The sequence below is a fragment of the Colius striatus genome, chromosome 24 (genome assembly GCF_028858725.1).
Source record: "Colius striatus isolate bColStr4 chromosome 24, bColStr4.1.hap1, whole genome shotgun sequence".
Lineage (NCBI taxonomy): Eukaryota > Metazoa > Chordata > Aves > Coliiformes > Coliidae > Colius > Colius striatus.
In genome coordinates, this window is record NC_084782.1 from 2,531,614 (window position 1) to 2,547,604 (window position 15,991).

Sequence of the window (15,991 nt, forward strand, 5' to 3'; positions counted from 1 at the left end):
GTGTCCATGTTAAAAACTCTGTGTTTTTTTAAACAAAGTGCATTTGCTGATCTCATCTTTCCTTCCCAGCCCAACTTTAAGCCCTTCTTAACAAATTCAACAAATTCAGTTTATCAAGGCTCAGGATTTCAGTTCCTTTCCCCAGTCAGTTGCTCTCTGACACGTGGCCATGCTGCTTATCACAGCACATCATTTAGGTATCTCTCCGGACCCCTGCCACTATATTTCAACTACTGTCATATCAAAGATGACATGCAACTGTTTTTTTCTGTCTTCAGGATCTCCTCAAAGGCAGATGCATGCTCACACTAACGAGACATTTTTCTGGAGCTGTGAAAAGCTGCAGTACAAAAGAACCTGAAGCAAGATTTACTCTGTAAGCAATGAGGTGGGCTGACCTGTGAGAGGGGGAAACTGCCTCTGGTTTTATGCAAAGTCAGCACCTGGCCAAACCTTGCCAATGGCCAGGCTCACACAGCACCCTCATCCTCACATGCAACATGACAGCAAGCTCCTCACAAATCTCCTGTCTGCAGGCTCAGTGCACATCCTCCTGGAAGGAGCACAAGGGACTTCCTACCACCTGAAAGTCAGGCAAGAACCAGAGGATTCATTTCCCTTTCCTTCCATCTCTCTTTTACCAGCACAACACCAATGATGTGACTGAACACACACCAGCATATAATGCTCTGAATGACAGGGAGGAGCAGCCCAAGCCCAGGCTGAGCCTGCCCGTGGCACGGCTGGCCGATACACGTTGTCCCTATCTGACAGCCCAGCCCAGCAGACTTGGCTGGGCAAACCGCTTCCTTATCAAACAGACACCAACGTGGAAGCAAGAGCTGATGACTACTTACATGCAACATGGAAGGAGATTCTGACAAACACTATTTACCAAATTAAATGCTGTCCAGATTAACAAAAGATCAACAGTTATTTGCAATAGTGACATTTTCAGACATTACCCAGGTGGTTGGAGCCAGACTAGCAGTTTGCTATTAGAAACCATCAGTGTCATCTCTTTGACACCTCTAATCATTTCAACTTAGATTTAAGGACAAAAATATAATTTCCTTCTCTGCAAAGAAGTAGGTGATTAGCTACCCCCTTCACTCTCAGGCATCAACTCACTTTAGAAGCACATTATTCAGCCAACTTGCCCCCAGGTCTCCAAATTGACACTGACAACTCCTCCCAAAATCTCAGTAACACCAAAGACGTACACAAAACTGTGTCTCAGCTCCCTGGGAAATGATCCCCAGGAACATGTGATAGTTGTAATGAGGTGGTGTTCCTTTTAAGATGGAAAGAAACTTCCTTCCTGAATATTAAATCAGGCTTTAAGTTTAGCCAACCTCCTACGTCTGCTCTAATGAACTGGAGGCAAGTCAACAAAAAGACGGTTAAGTGTCTCATTACAGCATTTTCATTCCAGGCCTACTCAAACACTGGAAGGAGCAAGCAAGCTCATGCTGTACCACAGAAATGGGACTAGGCCAAGAGCAAGTCATTAAAAAAAGCATGAGAACGAAGAGTTAGGATGGAAGAGCAAAATTATGTTAAGTGTCACCACTACTGAAGTGATCTAATCTTGATCAGTAAGAGAGCAGCTGATCCAGATCCCCCCACGAGATGCAAAATATGTGCACTAAGCACCATTGAAAACTTGAAAGCCCCATAAATACATTCAGAAAACTGCAACCTGTGGCAACCTTCAGTCATCCAGATAACTCTCCATAACCCTCATTTCCTTTCAAGCAAGCAACACCCATCTCCTGGGCAGATGAACACAGGATGCTTTCTAAAACCTAAGAAAAGGTTTGCCTAAGCAAAGACCCAGTTTGAGAGGCTCACTGAAGGTGACTTTTCAGAACAAAGTTAGTTTTATCAATTCATTAAAAGCCTTTTCTGCACAGAAATTCAATGGGCCCTGGTGCACACTCAAGAGCTGAAAAGGCACCTCCAGCACGGCCTTCTAGCTTTCTAAAAACAATTTCTTGCTAGCTCTTCATCCATGAAATGCAGTGTTGCAGGTTTCTACCCACTTGTGTCTGTCTGAAAGCTCCATATATATTTGAATATCTCATCACTTTGCAAATTTGCCTCATTTCACAGCAGAACAAATGGTGGCTGAACAGACTCAACTGGACAGGCAAACTCCCACGACCTCTTATGCCAGGCTGGTCAGGGCACACCCAAGAGACATCTCTGGATCTACAACATGACAGGTCTCCAGAGGTCCCACCACAAACATGGAGGAGGACACAGCCACGCTCATCCCAAGAGAGGTACAGCTGTCGGCACTACCTCATCTCAGCATGCGGGGCTCCATCTTACCTGGAGCAGCTGCCTGCTTTAATAAGAGCTACATGTTGGGGCCTGTAGTTCCTACAAGCCATGTTTCAGAATCACACAGGCTCTCCTTCGCTTCTGCAGAATCATTTATTTAAAAGCAGGTATAACAAACACAACGTGGGTGAGTTCCTGTGTGACCTATTCTAGGTGGTCCTGCTCTGGCAGGGGGGGTTGGACTGGATGGCCCTTCAAGGTCCCAAGATTCTGTGATAAAGAAAGATCAAAATAATCAAAGAAATCTGAGTTTTTGAATGAATCTGTGGGAAGAGGTAAGCAGTCTCAGACCCTCTATTCAAACTCAGCGTTCAGTGGTGGACATCACCTCTCCTGTGTGATAGGGTAAGACACCTCAGCCAGCTCTAACTGCCCAAAGACACACCCTTATCACAGCCAGGAGCCTGGGGTAATCATCTGCTAATTACTTCAAGGCTATCTCAAACATACCTCAGTTGCAGGCTGGCAGCTCCCTGTATGGCACTGGCATTGGCCCCGGTGTCACCTCATTAGGATGGACGGTAGTACACCTTAAATCCTGTCCATCCACAGTATTTTTAGGAAGGATCCAACATGAAACAAGGTAACAAAGCTTCATTTTGCTAATAGGAAAAGTTTCTTCCCTTCTCATTACAGCAGCTGACAAATTCAGATGCTATTTTTGTGGATTTTATTGAGCCTTCTCTTATTTTAGCCTTAAAACTCAGCCTTCAAGATTCCACTTTGGTTCCGTGGAACCAAAAATATGTGGAACTGCAGTAACGATGAGTTACCATCTGCATTTACCACGGATGCACTCGGTACCTTCATAGCCAGCAACAAGCAAGCTCCAGTACTTAGACCCAAACGATCTATTTGCAGCCAGAAAGCAGAGCTGCTGTCATTCCTGGCTTGGGAAGAGGAGAGGAGGCTGGGGGAGATGAAAAGACTACGTAGGCAAGAAACTCAAGCGCTGCAGCCAAGCCAGCTCCCAGACAGCAGCGAAGACACACGACTAAAGCCTTCATCAAGCCAACACTGTTGTGATTCCAACACTTGATGAGCCCAACCTGAACAGCCCCACAGGGGCACAAAGCCATTGTTAGTTCAAAATTACCTTTATGGTCCCTTCCAACCCAAAGCATTCTGAGGTTCTACAAGAATAGCAATTCAAAAGAGCCCACCAGCCCTTGGCTACAGTGATTTTTGAAGCCTGGGTCCGTTGCCTCACGCTCACTTCTGTCCTTGGGCTTTTATTTCCTCTACATCCAGAAAAAAAAAGAGAAATGCATTCTTCTTTTAAAGCAAAATGAACAACGTGGGGAGTTGCTCAGCAAGTTAAAAGGAGTGTGTGCTGGCAGCTGGTGAGAAGATAGAAAAATTCATGACCGTGCCAATGCCATGGGGGGAGGAGGAACAGCCAACGCTGCACAGCCTTCACTGGTTTCAGGAACAGGTATAACAAGAAACTGTAAGACAACTCATACGAGCAAAGGAAGATGAGACATGACTGTACCTTGACAGCAGTGACAACTCTGAACAGTTTATTGCCATTTACAGAGTGATCGGATTTAAAGCTAACCTTAATACATGTTCGCCACTCAGTGCAAGCAGCACTGTTGCCTTGACACAGTGCACTTTCACCACACTGCCTTCATCATTAAAGACAGTAAATCTACACTCTGAAGCTCAGCAGCAAATTATACCCTGATCTTCTGATACAATATGCCTAACGAGTCACCCGCCTGAGCGCACAGACAACAGATGTAACACCTTGCTCTAGAGAGGGAGGAGAGGCAGGTTAAGGGCCAGAACAGTTGAAAGCTGAGGAGCGCTCTGTGGCTCTGGGATATTTCATAGAACACTAACCACTTCACCTGATTTTAATTCCTGAGAACAAATCAGCATATAGCTTTTCAAAGGAAATCTTGTCCTAGATCGCAAGGTAATCAATCACAATTAACGTGGAAACAAGCTTTTGCAATGCTGTCATGCCCTGTGAACCGAACAGGAAGGCCACAGAAGGAGCTTTTAGAAAAGTAGAGGCAAGCAGGATAGTTTGGCATAGGTCTGCCAGTCTCTTGTGCACATCCAAGAGCAGACAGTACACAGCCAGGTATGATGTTTTCCTCCAGAGCATGAGCTGAGTAAGAGTGCTTTCTATGCACATTCATCTCCTGGAAGTCCCTTCCCCACCAATGTCCCCTTTCAGGGAAGCCATGTTCTGAGCCCACAGGCAGCCAGAAACATCTCCAGCGAGACCATTTTTTGTAAAGCCAAATAAAAACATTCCAGGAGTAACCCTATTTCCAGGGAAAATGTATGATCTCAGAGCATTAACCTTTATTTTGAGCTATGGCTTCAAGCACCTCTGAAGATTCCCCATGTGCCCTGCTGCAGGGTCTGGAGGCAAGGAAAGGCTTCTGAGATGTGGAGAACTTCTCATACTAGCCTCAACGGTATATCACAACAAACTGAAAAACCAGGAGGTACTTTGATGCTTAAATGCTCCCCACCACAATCCTGTCCCATTATCCACACACAGTGTCAATGTTCCGATGGGTAACAAGCAACAGCTGCCCCGAGTCCTTTCCAGGGGATCCAAAGCACTACAAACACCACAAGCTCTCCCATGCAACAGTAAGCAGATGGGTTTGGGGGTTTCTTTAATACAAGCTAAATCCCACAGGCACAGAGCTGTCCCAGCCCAGGGGCAGGACTCGGCACTCCCGAGACCACTGACACATCCAGCCACAGCACAGCAAAAAGGCAGCTTCTGGGAACACGTGATCACGCTCAGTAAACTGGCCTTGAATGGGAAGTCTTTTCCTTGATCAGCCATGCCAGTTCCAACAGCAGAGACATGGCATTGAAAGGAAAAAAAGACTCAAGTTTTCACTAATTCTAGCACTTCCACTGTTTTAATGTCTCTTCTGCACAGGGGTAAGAACTTTTCTTCAAACTGTTTCACAAGGAGTATGTTGGAGGGAAGACCACCTCTAGCCTAGCACTGGTTTAATTATTTACATACAGTTAATGAATACCAGATTCTCCTCCTAAACTTGTACAGGGTGCATAGTCCTACAGTCATTTGGACTTTAAATCCATCATCAGATTGCTATTAAGTACAAAACTCCAAACAAGCCTACAGAAAGGATCCCACACAGAGAGGCAGAGGGTGAGTCCTGTAAGCTTAGGGACCCTGGAAGAAGTTCAGGTGGCAAAGCTCGACAGTCCAATCCCTTCAACACAATCCCCAGCAAGGGCAGTAATCTGGAAGTAAAGGGAGACACATTGCAATTTAACTAGCAAGTTTATCTCAAGGAAATCAGGGACAGGCAGAAAGCCACACATTTAAGAGCAGGCTATTGTACACTTTTACCTCTGCTCTCCATACCTAGACAGACAACAGGAGTTACTCAATTAACACGATTTGAGTTGGAATATTTTTCCTGATGTCCAGTGCTAACGAATCACTGAAACAGAGGCAGCTCCATTGCATTTGTTGCTTTCTGCCCTGTACTCAAGTATAGCTGATCCTGCCCTGAAGCAGGGCAGCCAGCTAGATGACCTTTGAAATTCAGATCCAGACCTCTGTTCAACAAGAAAAATACAGTCACCTACAAAGACAACGCAGGCAATGAACCAACAGCAAGGTTCTGCAGGCAGCATAGACGACATTCCACCTTCTCCTCACCCAAAAGATCAAATTCAGTGTCACAAACCCAATCCAGATGGGCCGTTTTCAGAGCAGGCATCCTTCCTCTTCTGTGCCTCGTGCTTCTCAGAACATATTCACGTGCTGAAACTACTGCTCTGGACACTAACAGTGTTAAGAGAGTAAAGACCTGCTGTGTGTGTCATGCATCAGTCTGAGCGTATCCTGAATGTCAGCCCTGGCTGGGGCAGAGCAGATCTCCCAGCACAGCGTCTGGAGGTGCAGCTGCGGCCTGAGTGCAGGTTTTCAAACATTCCTGTGCAGTTATTCACAGGCAGGGTGCCAGGACAGTGCTGACATCAGAAGGGAAATGGTAATTTTCAGGATTTCTCTTAGTCAAAGCTGAATGAAATTTCACAAGTGAGAGCAGCAGGGGGAAGGTACTTGTTTAACCCAGTAATTCTCCCTGGGGGGAAATACCAGAGTCCTCTGAACTTCAAGAATTTCTCTATGAGAAGAGACATAGAATCTCTCAGGATGGAAAGCTGTGGCTACCTTAGGCCACAGTCTGACATCGGTGACCACCGAAACACTCCCAGTCACAGCCAGGATGTCACTATCACACCTCACCAAAGACATAAAAGTGTTCTTCAGTTCCTTCTGGGTCACCCCACGGTCAAATGCACCCCAAATGACACAGGGCAAGCCATAGCAGGACGAACAGCAGGGGTCTACTCCACATAGAGGGGATGTTGGCTCAATCAGGGTCCTCCACAGCTTCTCCAAAAGCTACTCCCCATGTCTAACCTGTAGCTTCTTGGGACAGTTTGGGCATAACTCAAATTATCCAGGAGAAAGAGGAAGTTACTCAAGTTCTTAAAAAACCCTCCAAAATTAGTAGCAATTGAATTTGTCACAGAATCTCAAGGGTTGGAAGAGACTCGAAAGCTCATCCAGTGCAACCCCTCTGCCAGAGCAGCACCACCTAGAGCAGGTCACACAGGAACTCATCCAGCTGGGTTTGAATGTCTTCAGAGACGACTCCACAGCCCATCTGGGCAGCCCTGTTCCTTGTCCTTGAAAAACTTTCAATAACTATGGCTAACTTAAGGAAACCAACATACTGGTTATCACACAAAACATCAGTGACTGTAATGAGCAGCAGCTTTTTCAGTTCTTTCCACAAACTGTTGTTCCACAGGAATTTCATCAGAATTAACACATCCACTCTCCACCTCCACTCTCACACTCTTCCACAAAGAAATTTCTTTACTGGGAGTATTTACAGAATGAACTAATCCCTTTCTTTATTTGCTCCTATCAACTTCTGCCCCTTTTCTACCCCCCAAAAAAGAAAAAACCCTGAGCTGGATTAGAAATGAGATTCTAGTTCTAGTTATCATTTTACTCTGAACACAGAAAGCAAAAATTATTTGCTGTGGAATTTCAAAGTGGCTTTTATTACCTATCATTATGTAGAATCCTTTATATTTCAGTACCAAAAGCTTGTGCCCACATTGTGTAAATACTTACTGAGCTGTCACTTAAACTCAGAAATACTCCAGAGAGAATACTGTGGCAAACCTGGAAATGCTCTTCGATGTAGTCGAAAAAAAAACCACCAAAATGCTCAAATGGCACAACTGAGCTGCTGAGTTACAACCCTGGGAGTGCAGGTGCACAGGAGAGTAAGAAATGGGAACCCCTCCCTCATCCATATGTTAATGCATATTATCATCTGATTAACACACTACACGAACTGGTAAAATATGTACATGAGATCAGTCCTGAAAGAAGTGGCTCCTCCTGTTCCAGCCCTGCTTCCTTCGATCTACGAGCCTCCAAGGGCAGGCTTGGGTGCTGCTGCTTTAAGCGTAGAGCTCCATTAAAAGCGTCTTAGCAATATATTCACCTTAGAGTAAAGATGGTCTCACACTTACAGCACTGCATGAGACTCAGAAGACCTATATTCCACACTCCACCCTGTCCCAGCCCTAGTGCCTCGCCTTGGCAAGTTCCCACATCAGCATCTCAGCTGCTTCTGCTGGAAAACAGTCACTGTAAGAACTTAAGACCTCACATTCCTCCCGTCCGTACCATGACAAAACAAAAGACTGCCTGAAACCTGAGTTCTACAGAATTTCAACCTTAAGATTAAGCATATATAGGGTAGGGATGACATTCAATTTTATGATTGTAATTTAACTGGAAAAGATTTATAAACACAACGTGGTCACAAAAAGTACACACAGCCTCTCTTCAGGTGACCAACTTCTCTGCTTTTCCAGGCACTAAAATGAAAAGGCATTAACTCCTCTCCAGCAGCAGGCGGGCAGCAGGGACCCAGACAGAATGCATGTCAGTTTTGGTCCAGCGTGCCAAAGAAAACTGCTTTTTTTTCCTCCAATCCCACCTGTCATTCCCTTCTAGCTGGAGATTTATGGCTTTGGCTAACGGACATCCAGTATAGTTTTACTGCTGCACATGCATAACCTCGAGATAAATTCAAGGTTGAACTTCTTGAAATCAGCACACGACAGGAAAACTTTTGCAGGATTTCTCCCCAAAACCACTTTTTCCCCAGGAAAAAAAAGAAGTTTCCTTTACATTTTTCCCCCAGAACAAATGAGGAGAGACTTTTGCATCCTTGGTCATGGTTTAAGGACCCTTTCAGAAGAAAACACAAGCATCTGTACCAGCAGTGCTTATCTTTTTCATTCCTCTCCCCACCCTGCAACCACGCTCGCCTGCCTTCAGTTTCTGCTTTGCTACTGCTGCTCTTTTGAGAGTTTCAAACATTCTTGGCAGGAATTGGGCAATGGCATGCTGATGAGCTTTTCCCCAGAGCAATCCATCACACAGGAGTAGCAATTCAAAAAAAAAAAGAAGAAATCACACTGACTAGACAAAGAATTTCAACTACAGAGTAAAAATGGGAAAGGGCATCTTTCTCCTCTAATATTTTAATGACTGAGATCACAGATTCGGATTCATAGGGTAAAAACTGGATTTCCAAGTTGGTGGTGTTCCTTTGAAATGAGTAGGCAGACAAATGGTAGAGAAGACACATATGAGGCAACAGATAAAATGAAGAGCTGCACTATTTAACTTACTTTTAGGCATTAGTTTCTCTCTGAAGGAAAGCTGCTGGGATTTTCAATACTGTCTCCATGCAACACCACTAAAACAGGGGTTTGTACAGTATTTCCCATAACATGATGTTCACTGACCAGTATTCTCAAACATGACTACAGAAAAAGTATTAAGAACACAGCAAGCTTAGAAGAACAGTGAGCCACAGCATACCATAGAATATCTGATTCTCATCCTTCCCCAACTCCAGTTTCTAGTACTACTTAAGAAGAGTGAAGAGGTTTGGCCTGTTTCTTGAGTAGTTGCTTCAGGAAACAGAAGCTGCAGTAGGTAAAAGGAATTAAACTGGACAGACAGTTTTAAGAAACTATTAAGCATTCCAGCAAAAAAGAAAAGGCCCAAAAGCCAAACATACAACCTTCCAGAAATCACATTTCTGTCTTGCAACCAACAAAACAATTACGAGAGACATCGTGTGCAGAAAGCCTCCCCAAGCCTGGGTAATAAATAAGGACTGACAGAGCATTTTGTTTAGAGTTTGTAAAAGTCGGGTAGGCAAGCTTTGCAAAACCCGCTTCACCAAGGAAAGAAAAATATCCCAGAACAATCATCTGGTTTGTCCCAGGTTTCCCAGTAAAGTGGTGGTGGTAAGGACAGGGGGAAAAAGCTTCAGCTGAGAGTAAGATTTAAGGTTTACTGTCCCACATCCTACACATAGCCTGCCTGGAAACACCGGTCAGCTCAAAGCCAAGCACCAAGGAGACACACAGGAAATGAGATTTTATGAGAATCAGACAAACTCCAGCTGAGCAGTGCAGACTATTCGAAAAGGTAAGCAAGCAAAACCCTCAGTATCCACACCAGAATTCACTAGATCTTAACTACAAAACTAAACTGGTACACTTCTACTTTTCCCAAAACAGACAAGGCCTAAAAAAATCCCTCACTGGGAGCCGAATCCTACCCCAGAAAAAGAGAATATGCCCCACTCTCTGTTGGAAAGATCTAACATGTGAGCAATTCCAGGGCTCCTAACATTACAATGCTAAGCAAGGAAAAACCCTGCGACACAAGCCAACAGGAGCCAGGTCTCAATTTCCGATTCCAAGATATCGCAGCTCATTGGCAGCACGAAGCCACTTGGTGCCAATTTAGTTTAAAAAACATATTTCCAACAATGTTTTTTTTAAGCCTCGCTTCTAAAGTTGGGATCTAAGTCAACAAAAAATATCTACTAGATGGCAACAGGCCCAAAAGCTGCTTTTTTTTTGGAATTAACAGGATTTTTAAACTGCCTTTGCTGAACCTCTAACAGAGGCCTAAAGATGGGTCAGGGCACCTACGGGGAGGTTATCCAAGATGTCAATGTTTAATGCAATCCAAAGACATCTCCCATTACAAGAGACACTGTCATAGTGAAAGCCTGTACCATGAGGAATGCCCATCTACTAAAGGGAGGAAAGTCCTTTCTCTGAAGCAGTTTCCTTTAAGTCTCAAGACACTGGGAAGTCCAGTGTATTATTGAGAACTGCGACACGCTCGGAGGTGAAAGGGGATGGAAAGAAATACACGGTAGAGCTGGAAAAAATGAAAACCAAGATCCTTGGCCTGGTCTCTTACAAGTCATTCCCACAGAAAACCACAGATTTCCCATCCCACACACTGTGAAACAGCCATTCTGATCTCCTGATCCCACTCCACTTTTCCCAGCTATAAAGGTCCACCAGAGCAAATCCGCCCAGGCTTGTGTGGCAGCGGGTCCCTGCAGGGAGTCCTCACAGGGCTCTGCTCAGCACCACGGCCACACCACCGGTGCCCATTGGGGCTACTGACTGGAGGCTGCCTCTCTGCAAGAGACTGCACCTCATTTTACAACAGCAGATATTCCACCCAAACAACTGTCACACCAGAAACTATCCTGGCTTCCTTGAGGAGCAATGCAGTGAAACTCTCCTATCGGCATCTTTCATCAATCCTAAAAGGTGTTGAGAGCTAACAGCATTTCTCTCTGCATCATCCTGCTTACTGCTCCCAAAACTCCAGGTTTGCTGTCCCAAAGATTCCTGAGCGGAGGAACCCCAACACTTCCCACATCTTCTTCTCCAAGCCTGCACCAAAAGATTCTTCTCTTTCTAGTGTCTGGTCAGATGAATTACATTTTCCTTTCACTCTCTTAAGAGTTTTGCAGAAGTTAAGTGGCAAGTACTCTCTCTGTTCATCACTGTACAACACAAAGACAAGACACAAAGCTTCAGATTCTCCCAATGTAGGGAATTTAACAGAATGCAGAGTGAAAAGAGGCTGTAATTTAGGACTGGAGTATTATTATTAATCAGCCATTTCTTGTGGGCAGCACAGATGACATGTGGAAGCTTTTTTCATCGTGCTAGACAAGCCTGTTCTTTACTTTTTGCAGAAGTAAAAAAAATAGGAATTGTCAATTTGAGTCCAATAATCCTTGGCACTAAAAGTATTTAGGGAGGGCTGTTTGGGTTTTGGGACAGGGGAGTTGTTGCTTTACTTGTTATATACACTGTTTACAGTACCTAAAGCTCAACTGCTTCTCAGAACAACTATTCATTAACAATTTCAGTTGATGAGACTAGTTACTCAGGTATCAATAATACACTATATACCAGCAGCTCATGGAATCAAGTTAAACTCATTTTCCAAGACAAATTGCTATCAGAATAGTGACAGAAGCACACTTTGGTCAGATAGGTGCTGTAGCAAAATACCTGCTTCAACAGTCCAATCCGACACCTTATTTAGCATACTTTAACTAAAGTGAAATTTTTCAGAATACAAGAAGTACCTCTGAATAAACACTCTCCCATCCATGGCATGTGTCTGCATCTATCATGGGTATAACATGAACACGTGCCTGTGGAGCCGAAATCTTCCCCGAGGATAACCAAATACTCATTGCCAGTTACCGCTGGACAGTTTGATGACCACAGCGTGGATAAAGATCCACTCTCCTAGAGAGTACTATTTCAATCTGACAGAAAAGACAATTAAGTAATTCAAGATGCTGGAGACATTGCCTTCGGTAATCACGGAACCAAAATTAAGCAGTTTTCAGATGGATGCAAGAGAAGCGCAAGGAGAGCAGGAAGGGAAGATCTGCAGGCTGCATGTCACACACACGGCATCAAACGGCTCTGACCCAGGGCCTGAAGTTAGAGCAAAGTACCCAGAATGAAAAGGGAAGTCTGTCAGTCCTGGACGAGGCCTTGGAGACACATGTCTAAACACAGAAAGAAAGATGGTTTGAATCAAGGTTTACAGCTGTTAGCCACCAGCACCTCTTTTCCGTGTATCTAAAATGTCTGATGCCTACACAGTACTGCTTTCTCCTCTGTGTCTTTTCTAGCCATCCATATTTCCAGCAAACAGATAATCCTACACATACTACAATAAACATGATTCTCAGATCTGTTTTTCCCATTTCCACTCCTCCAAGAAGCAAAGAGTTGTGACTCTGTTGAGTCTGACCACAATCAGCATCCGAATGCCTGCAATAACTGACGGGTGGGAAGGAGAGGTATCAGTGCTTACTCAAAATAAGTCAGAATGTGCCCTAAGACACACAGTTAGAGGCTCAGCCCTGTCCTATATTAAAGCCCTATTGAAGGTAAACTGGTAATTGACCGTTTTTGCTGCCACAAGTTTGGGTTTGACTGTTTTGCTCTTTGGGGTATTTTTTTCTTTGAGGCCTTACTGTAGCCCACAGATCCCCACAGTCTCCATCTAATAAAGGATCCAAGTAGCCCCCCATTTTGAAAAGGGCCAAAATCAGCCAGGAACAAACACATCCTCAGATGCATCAAAGAAATCATTTATACCGAAGGGAAAGTCACATAACCAAAATAAACAGCAAGCCCATTGTGCAGAGCAGCCCTGCCACTGTTCCGACAACACAGACCCTATTCCAAGCCGCATAAAACATCGCAAGCAAAATAAACCCAAGGTACAAACAAAATGCCATCGCCTCCTCTTTTGTTTCAGGCACAATGCAACAAGGGCAGGCTGTCTGGGGCTCCGCTCCCGCCGATGCGGGGCTGCCACCCAACCGCCTCAAGGTCACGGCCGGTTCCGGCGAGGGGTGAACGAGGAGGCAGCGAGGGAAGCGGCTGGGCTGCCGCGGGTCCGGGGCTGGCAGAAAAGGCGAGTGTAAAAGTTTATGAGCTCATCAGGATTGTTGTACCATTACATCAGAGGCAATTATAAATGGCCAAGAGCAGGAGATGGGGAGCCAATCAGATCACAGATAGGATGTCAACCTAAGACCAACTGTCTCCTGGCTTTGACAGAAGGATTTTACCTCCATAATTCAAATCCCAAACCAAAGCGATCTGCACTCGCTGCTCCCATCGCCGAGCTGTTTACCAGCGCTACCAGCCACAGGCCCAGGCCCACGGCCCCACGGGCCGCCCGATGGGGAAGATGGCCCCGACCGGCCCGGCCGAGCCGCGGCCACCCGGGCGGACCCGGCCGGTCCCCGCCGAGGGGTGCGGGCCCCCCGGGACGGAGGGGGCGGTGGGGCCGCCGAGGGGAGCCCGGGCGGCGGAGCCGGGGCGGCGGCGCGGATGGCGGGGGCGCTGCCGGGGCCACGCGTTGGCCCGGGCGGGCCTGCCCGCAGCCCTGGCCCCCCGTGCCCGGCCTCGCCTGCCCCTGGCCGCCCTCCGCCGGGGCCAGCCGACCTGCTCCCCGGCCGGAGCCCCCCGCAGCGGGCCCGGGCCGCGGGGAGGACGGCGGCCGCTCGCCGGGAGCCTCGCACAAAGGCTGGGGAGGGAGGAAGGGAAGGCGGCGAGGCAGCCATTTTAGAGCGAGCAGGCAGAGACAATGGCAGCTCCCCGGCAGCGCCGGCCCGGCGGGGGGAACCCACGGGAGAGCCGCCGTCCACCCCCCCCGCCCCGGGCCCCTCGCCCCCCGCCGCCCCCGTCCCGTCCCGGTCCCGTCCGGTCCCCCCCCCCCCAGCCCCGGCGCACCGCCCGCCCGCCCCACGCGGTCCCGCGCTCGTTACCTGCTGGCTCCTGCCGAGGGTCTGTCCTCCGCCGGCGCCGCTGCTGCTCCCGGGGCTCATGGGCGCGTGGTGGCTCCTCGGCGGGGCCCCGCCGGACGCCGCGGCCCAGCCCTGGCTGTTGCCCCCGCCGTACTGCGAGACCATCTCCGCTGCGGCCGAGCCCTTGGCGGCGGCTCCCCCGTCCTGCGGCCCGCCGCTATAGTCGCCCCCGGGGTACCCCTGGTAGCCGCGGGCGGAGCTGGGGGAGGTGAGGAGCTGGTTGAGGGTGGGGGTGGCCGTGGGCTGCGGGGTGGCGCCCCCTCCTCCTGCGCCGCCGGCGGCCGAGGGCCCCATGACCCCGAAGCGCTGCTGCTGGAAGGCGGCGGCGGCGGGGGACTTGGCGCCGGCGGCCGTCGGAGCGGAGCTCTGCGCGCTGCCCCGGGGGGAGCTCAGGGCGTAGGCCTGGGGGGGAGGCGGGTAGGAACCGGCGCTGCGCCCGGCCCCGGCCGCATAGTAGGAGTTGTACTGGTGGTTGGGGAAGCCGTGCTCGGCGCCGCCGTGAGAGTTCTGTGGAGGGGGCGGCCCCGCGGGGGCTCCCGCCGGCCCCGGGTAGGACTGCTCCAGGCCCCCGCTCTGCAGCGCTGCCATGCCAGGGCTTTGTTGTCCGCCATGTTGGTGGAAGGCAGCGGCGGCGGCCGCAGCGGCGGCGGCGGCGGCAGCAGCCTGGGCGCCCCGGCCGTAGGGCTGCCCGAAGCCGTAGGCTGGCGGGGGCAAGGCGGCCGGGTGGGAAGGGGGAGGCTGCTGCGGCGGCTGCTGCTGCTGCGGCGCCCCCACCCCGTCGCTGCTGCCGCCGCCACCGGGCGGCTCCGGGAGGTTATTGTTCAGGGTGGCGGCGGCAGCGGCGGGCCTGGGGCCCGGGTTCCCGTTCGAGCTCTTCAGGTCGGACTCGGCCCCTGCGCCCCCTCCGTTGCTCTCGGCCCCGTCCTGCAGCTCCTTCCCCGTGGGGCCCTCGCTCTCCGCCTGCTTCTCGCCGCCGCCGCGCTCCGCCGCCGCCTCACCCCCCGCCTCCTCCGGGGGACAATCCCGCTGCTGCGCCTCCGCTTTCTTCAGCTCGGATGGAGCCGGGGCGCCCAGGCTGCTGGCGGCGGCGGGGGCGACCTGAGCAGCCATGATCCCCCCCCCTCCCCACCCAGCCACCCCCCCCCCGGACCGGTCCCCCCCGAGCTGCTCCCTGCCTGGCCGGCCGGCGTGAGGCCTCGCTGCTCTGCTGCTCCCCGCTCAGGCGGCGGCGGGCTCTTCAGGGCAGCGGGGGCTCATTCCCCCCCGGCCTGGTTGGCGAGGCGGGGAGGGCTCCGCTGGGCTGGGCTTCCCGGGGCCTGGCCCCGCTGTACCTCCTCGGTTGCAGCCGGCGGAGAAAGGGGAGGAGGAGGGATTGGGGGGGAAGGAGGAGGAGGGGGGGACCCGGGACGGGGCTCCCGGTGCGGGAGAGGCGGGAGGGAGGGAGGGGGGACACGGCGGAGCGGGCGGGCGCCGTCCCCGGAGCCGGGCCGAGCGGCGGCGGGGCCGGGCTGGGCGAGCCGCGCGGCAGCTCCCGACTCTGGTCCGCCGAGTGGGGCTCACTCCGACACGAGGCTCAGCACTGCCATTTTACCCAGCGCCGCGGCCGCCTGCCAAACCCGGAGCGGAGCGGAGCGCGGCCCGGACGGGAGCCTCCCCCCCGTCACAAAGGAGGAGCGGGCCGGCCCCGGCCGCTGGCGGCTCGGCGCGGCGGAGGCTGCCGCACGCAAAACCCGCGGCGGATCCGCGGAGCCGAGCCCGGCCGCCGAGCCCCGCGCTGCGCCAGGCGGGCGGCTGGGCTGGGACGGGACGGGACGGGCGGCGGCGGCCCGGGGCCGGGAACCCGA

General features: G+C 50.3%; 1 protein-coding gene across 2 annotated transcripts in view; it reads right to left on the reverse strand.

The window, feature by feature from the left end:
* Positions 1–15,627, reverse strand: part of ARID1A (AT-rich interaction domain 1A) — a 59,574-nt gene extending 43,947 nt beyond the window's left edge. For both annotated transcript variants that reach the window (XM_062014695.1, XM_062014694.1), the window contains exon 1: positions 14,109–15,627. In XM_062014695.1, the coding sequence (XP_061870679.1) occupies positions 14,109–15,257 (1,149 nt within the window). In that variant the 5' untranslated portion in view covers positions 15,258–15,627. The remainder of the gene's footprint in view (positions 1–14,108) is intronic.
* Positions 15,628–15,991: the final 364 nt, after the last annotated feature.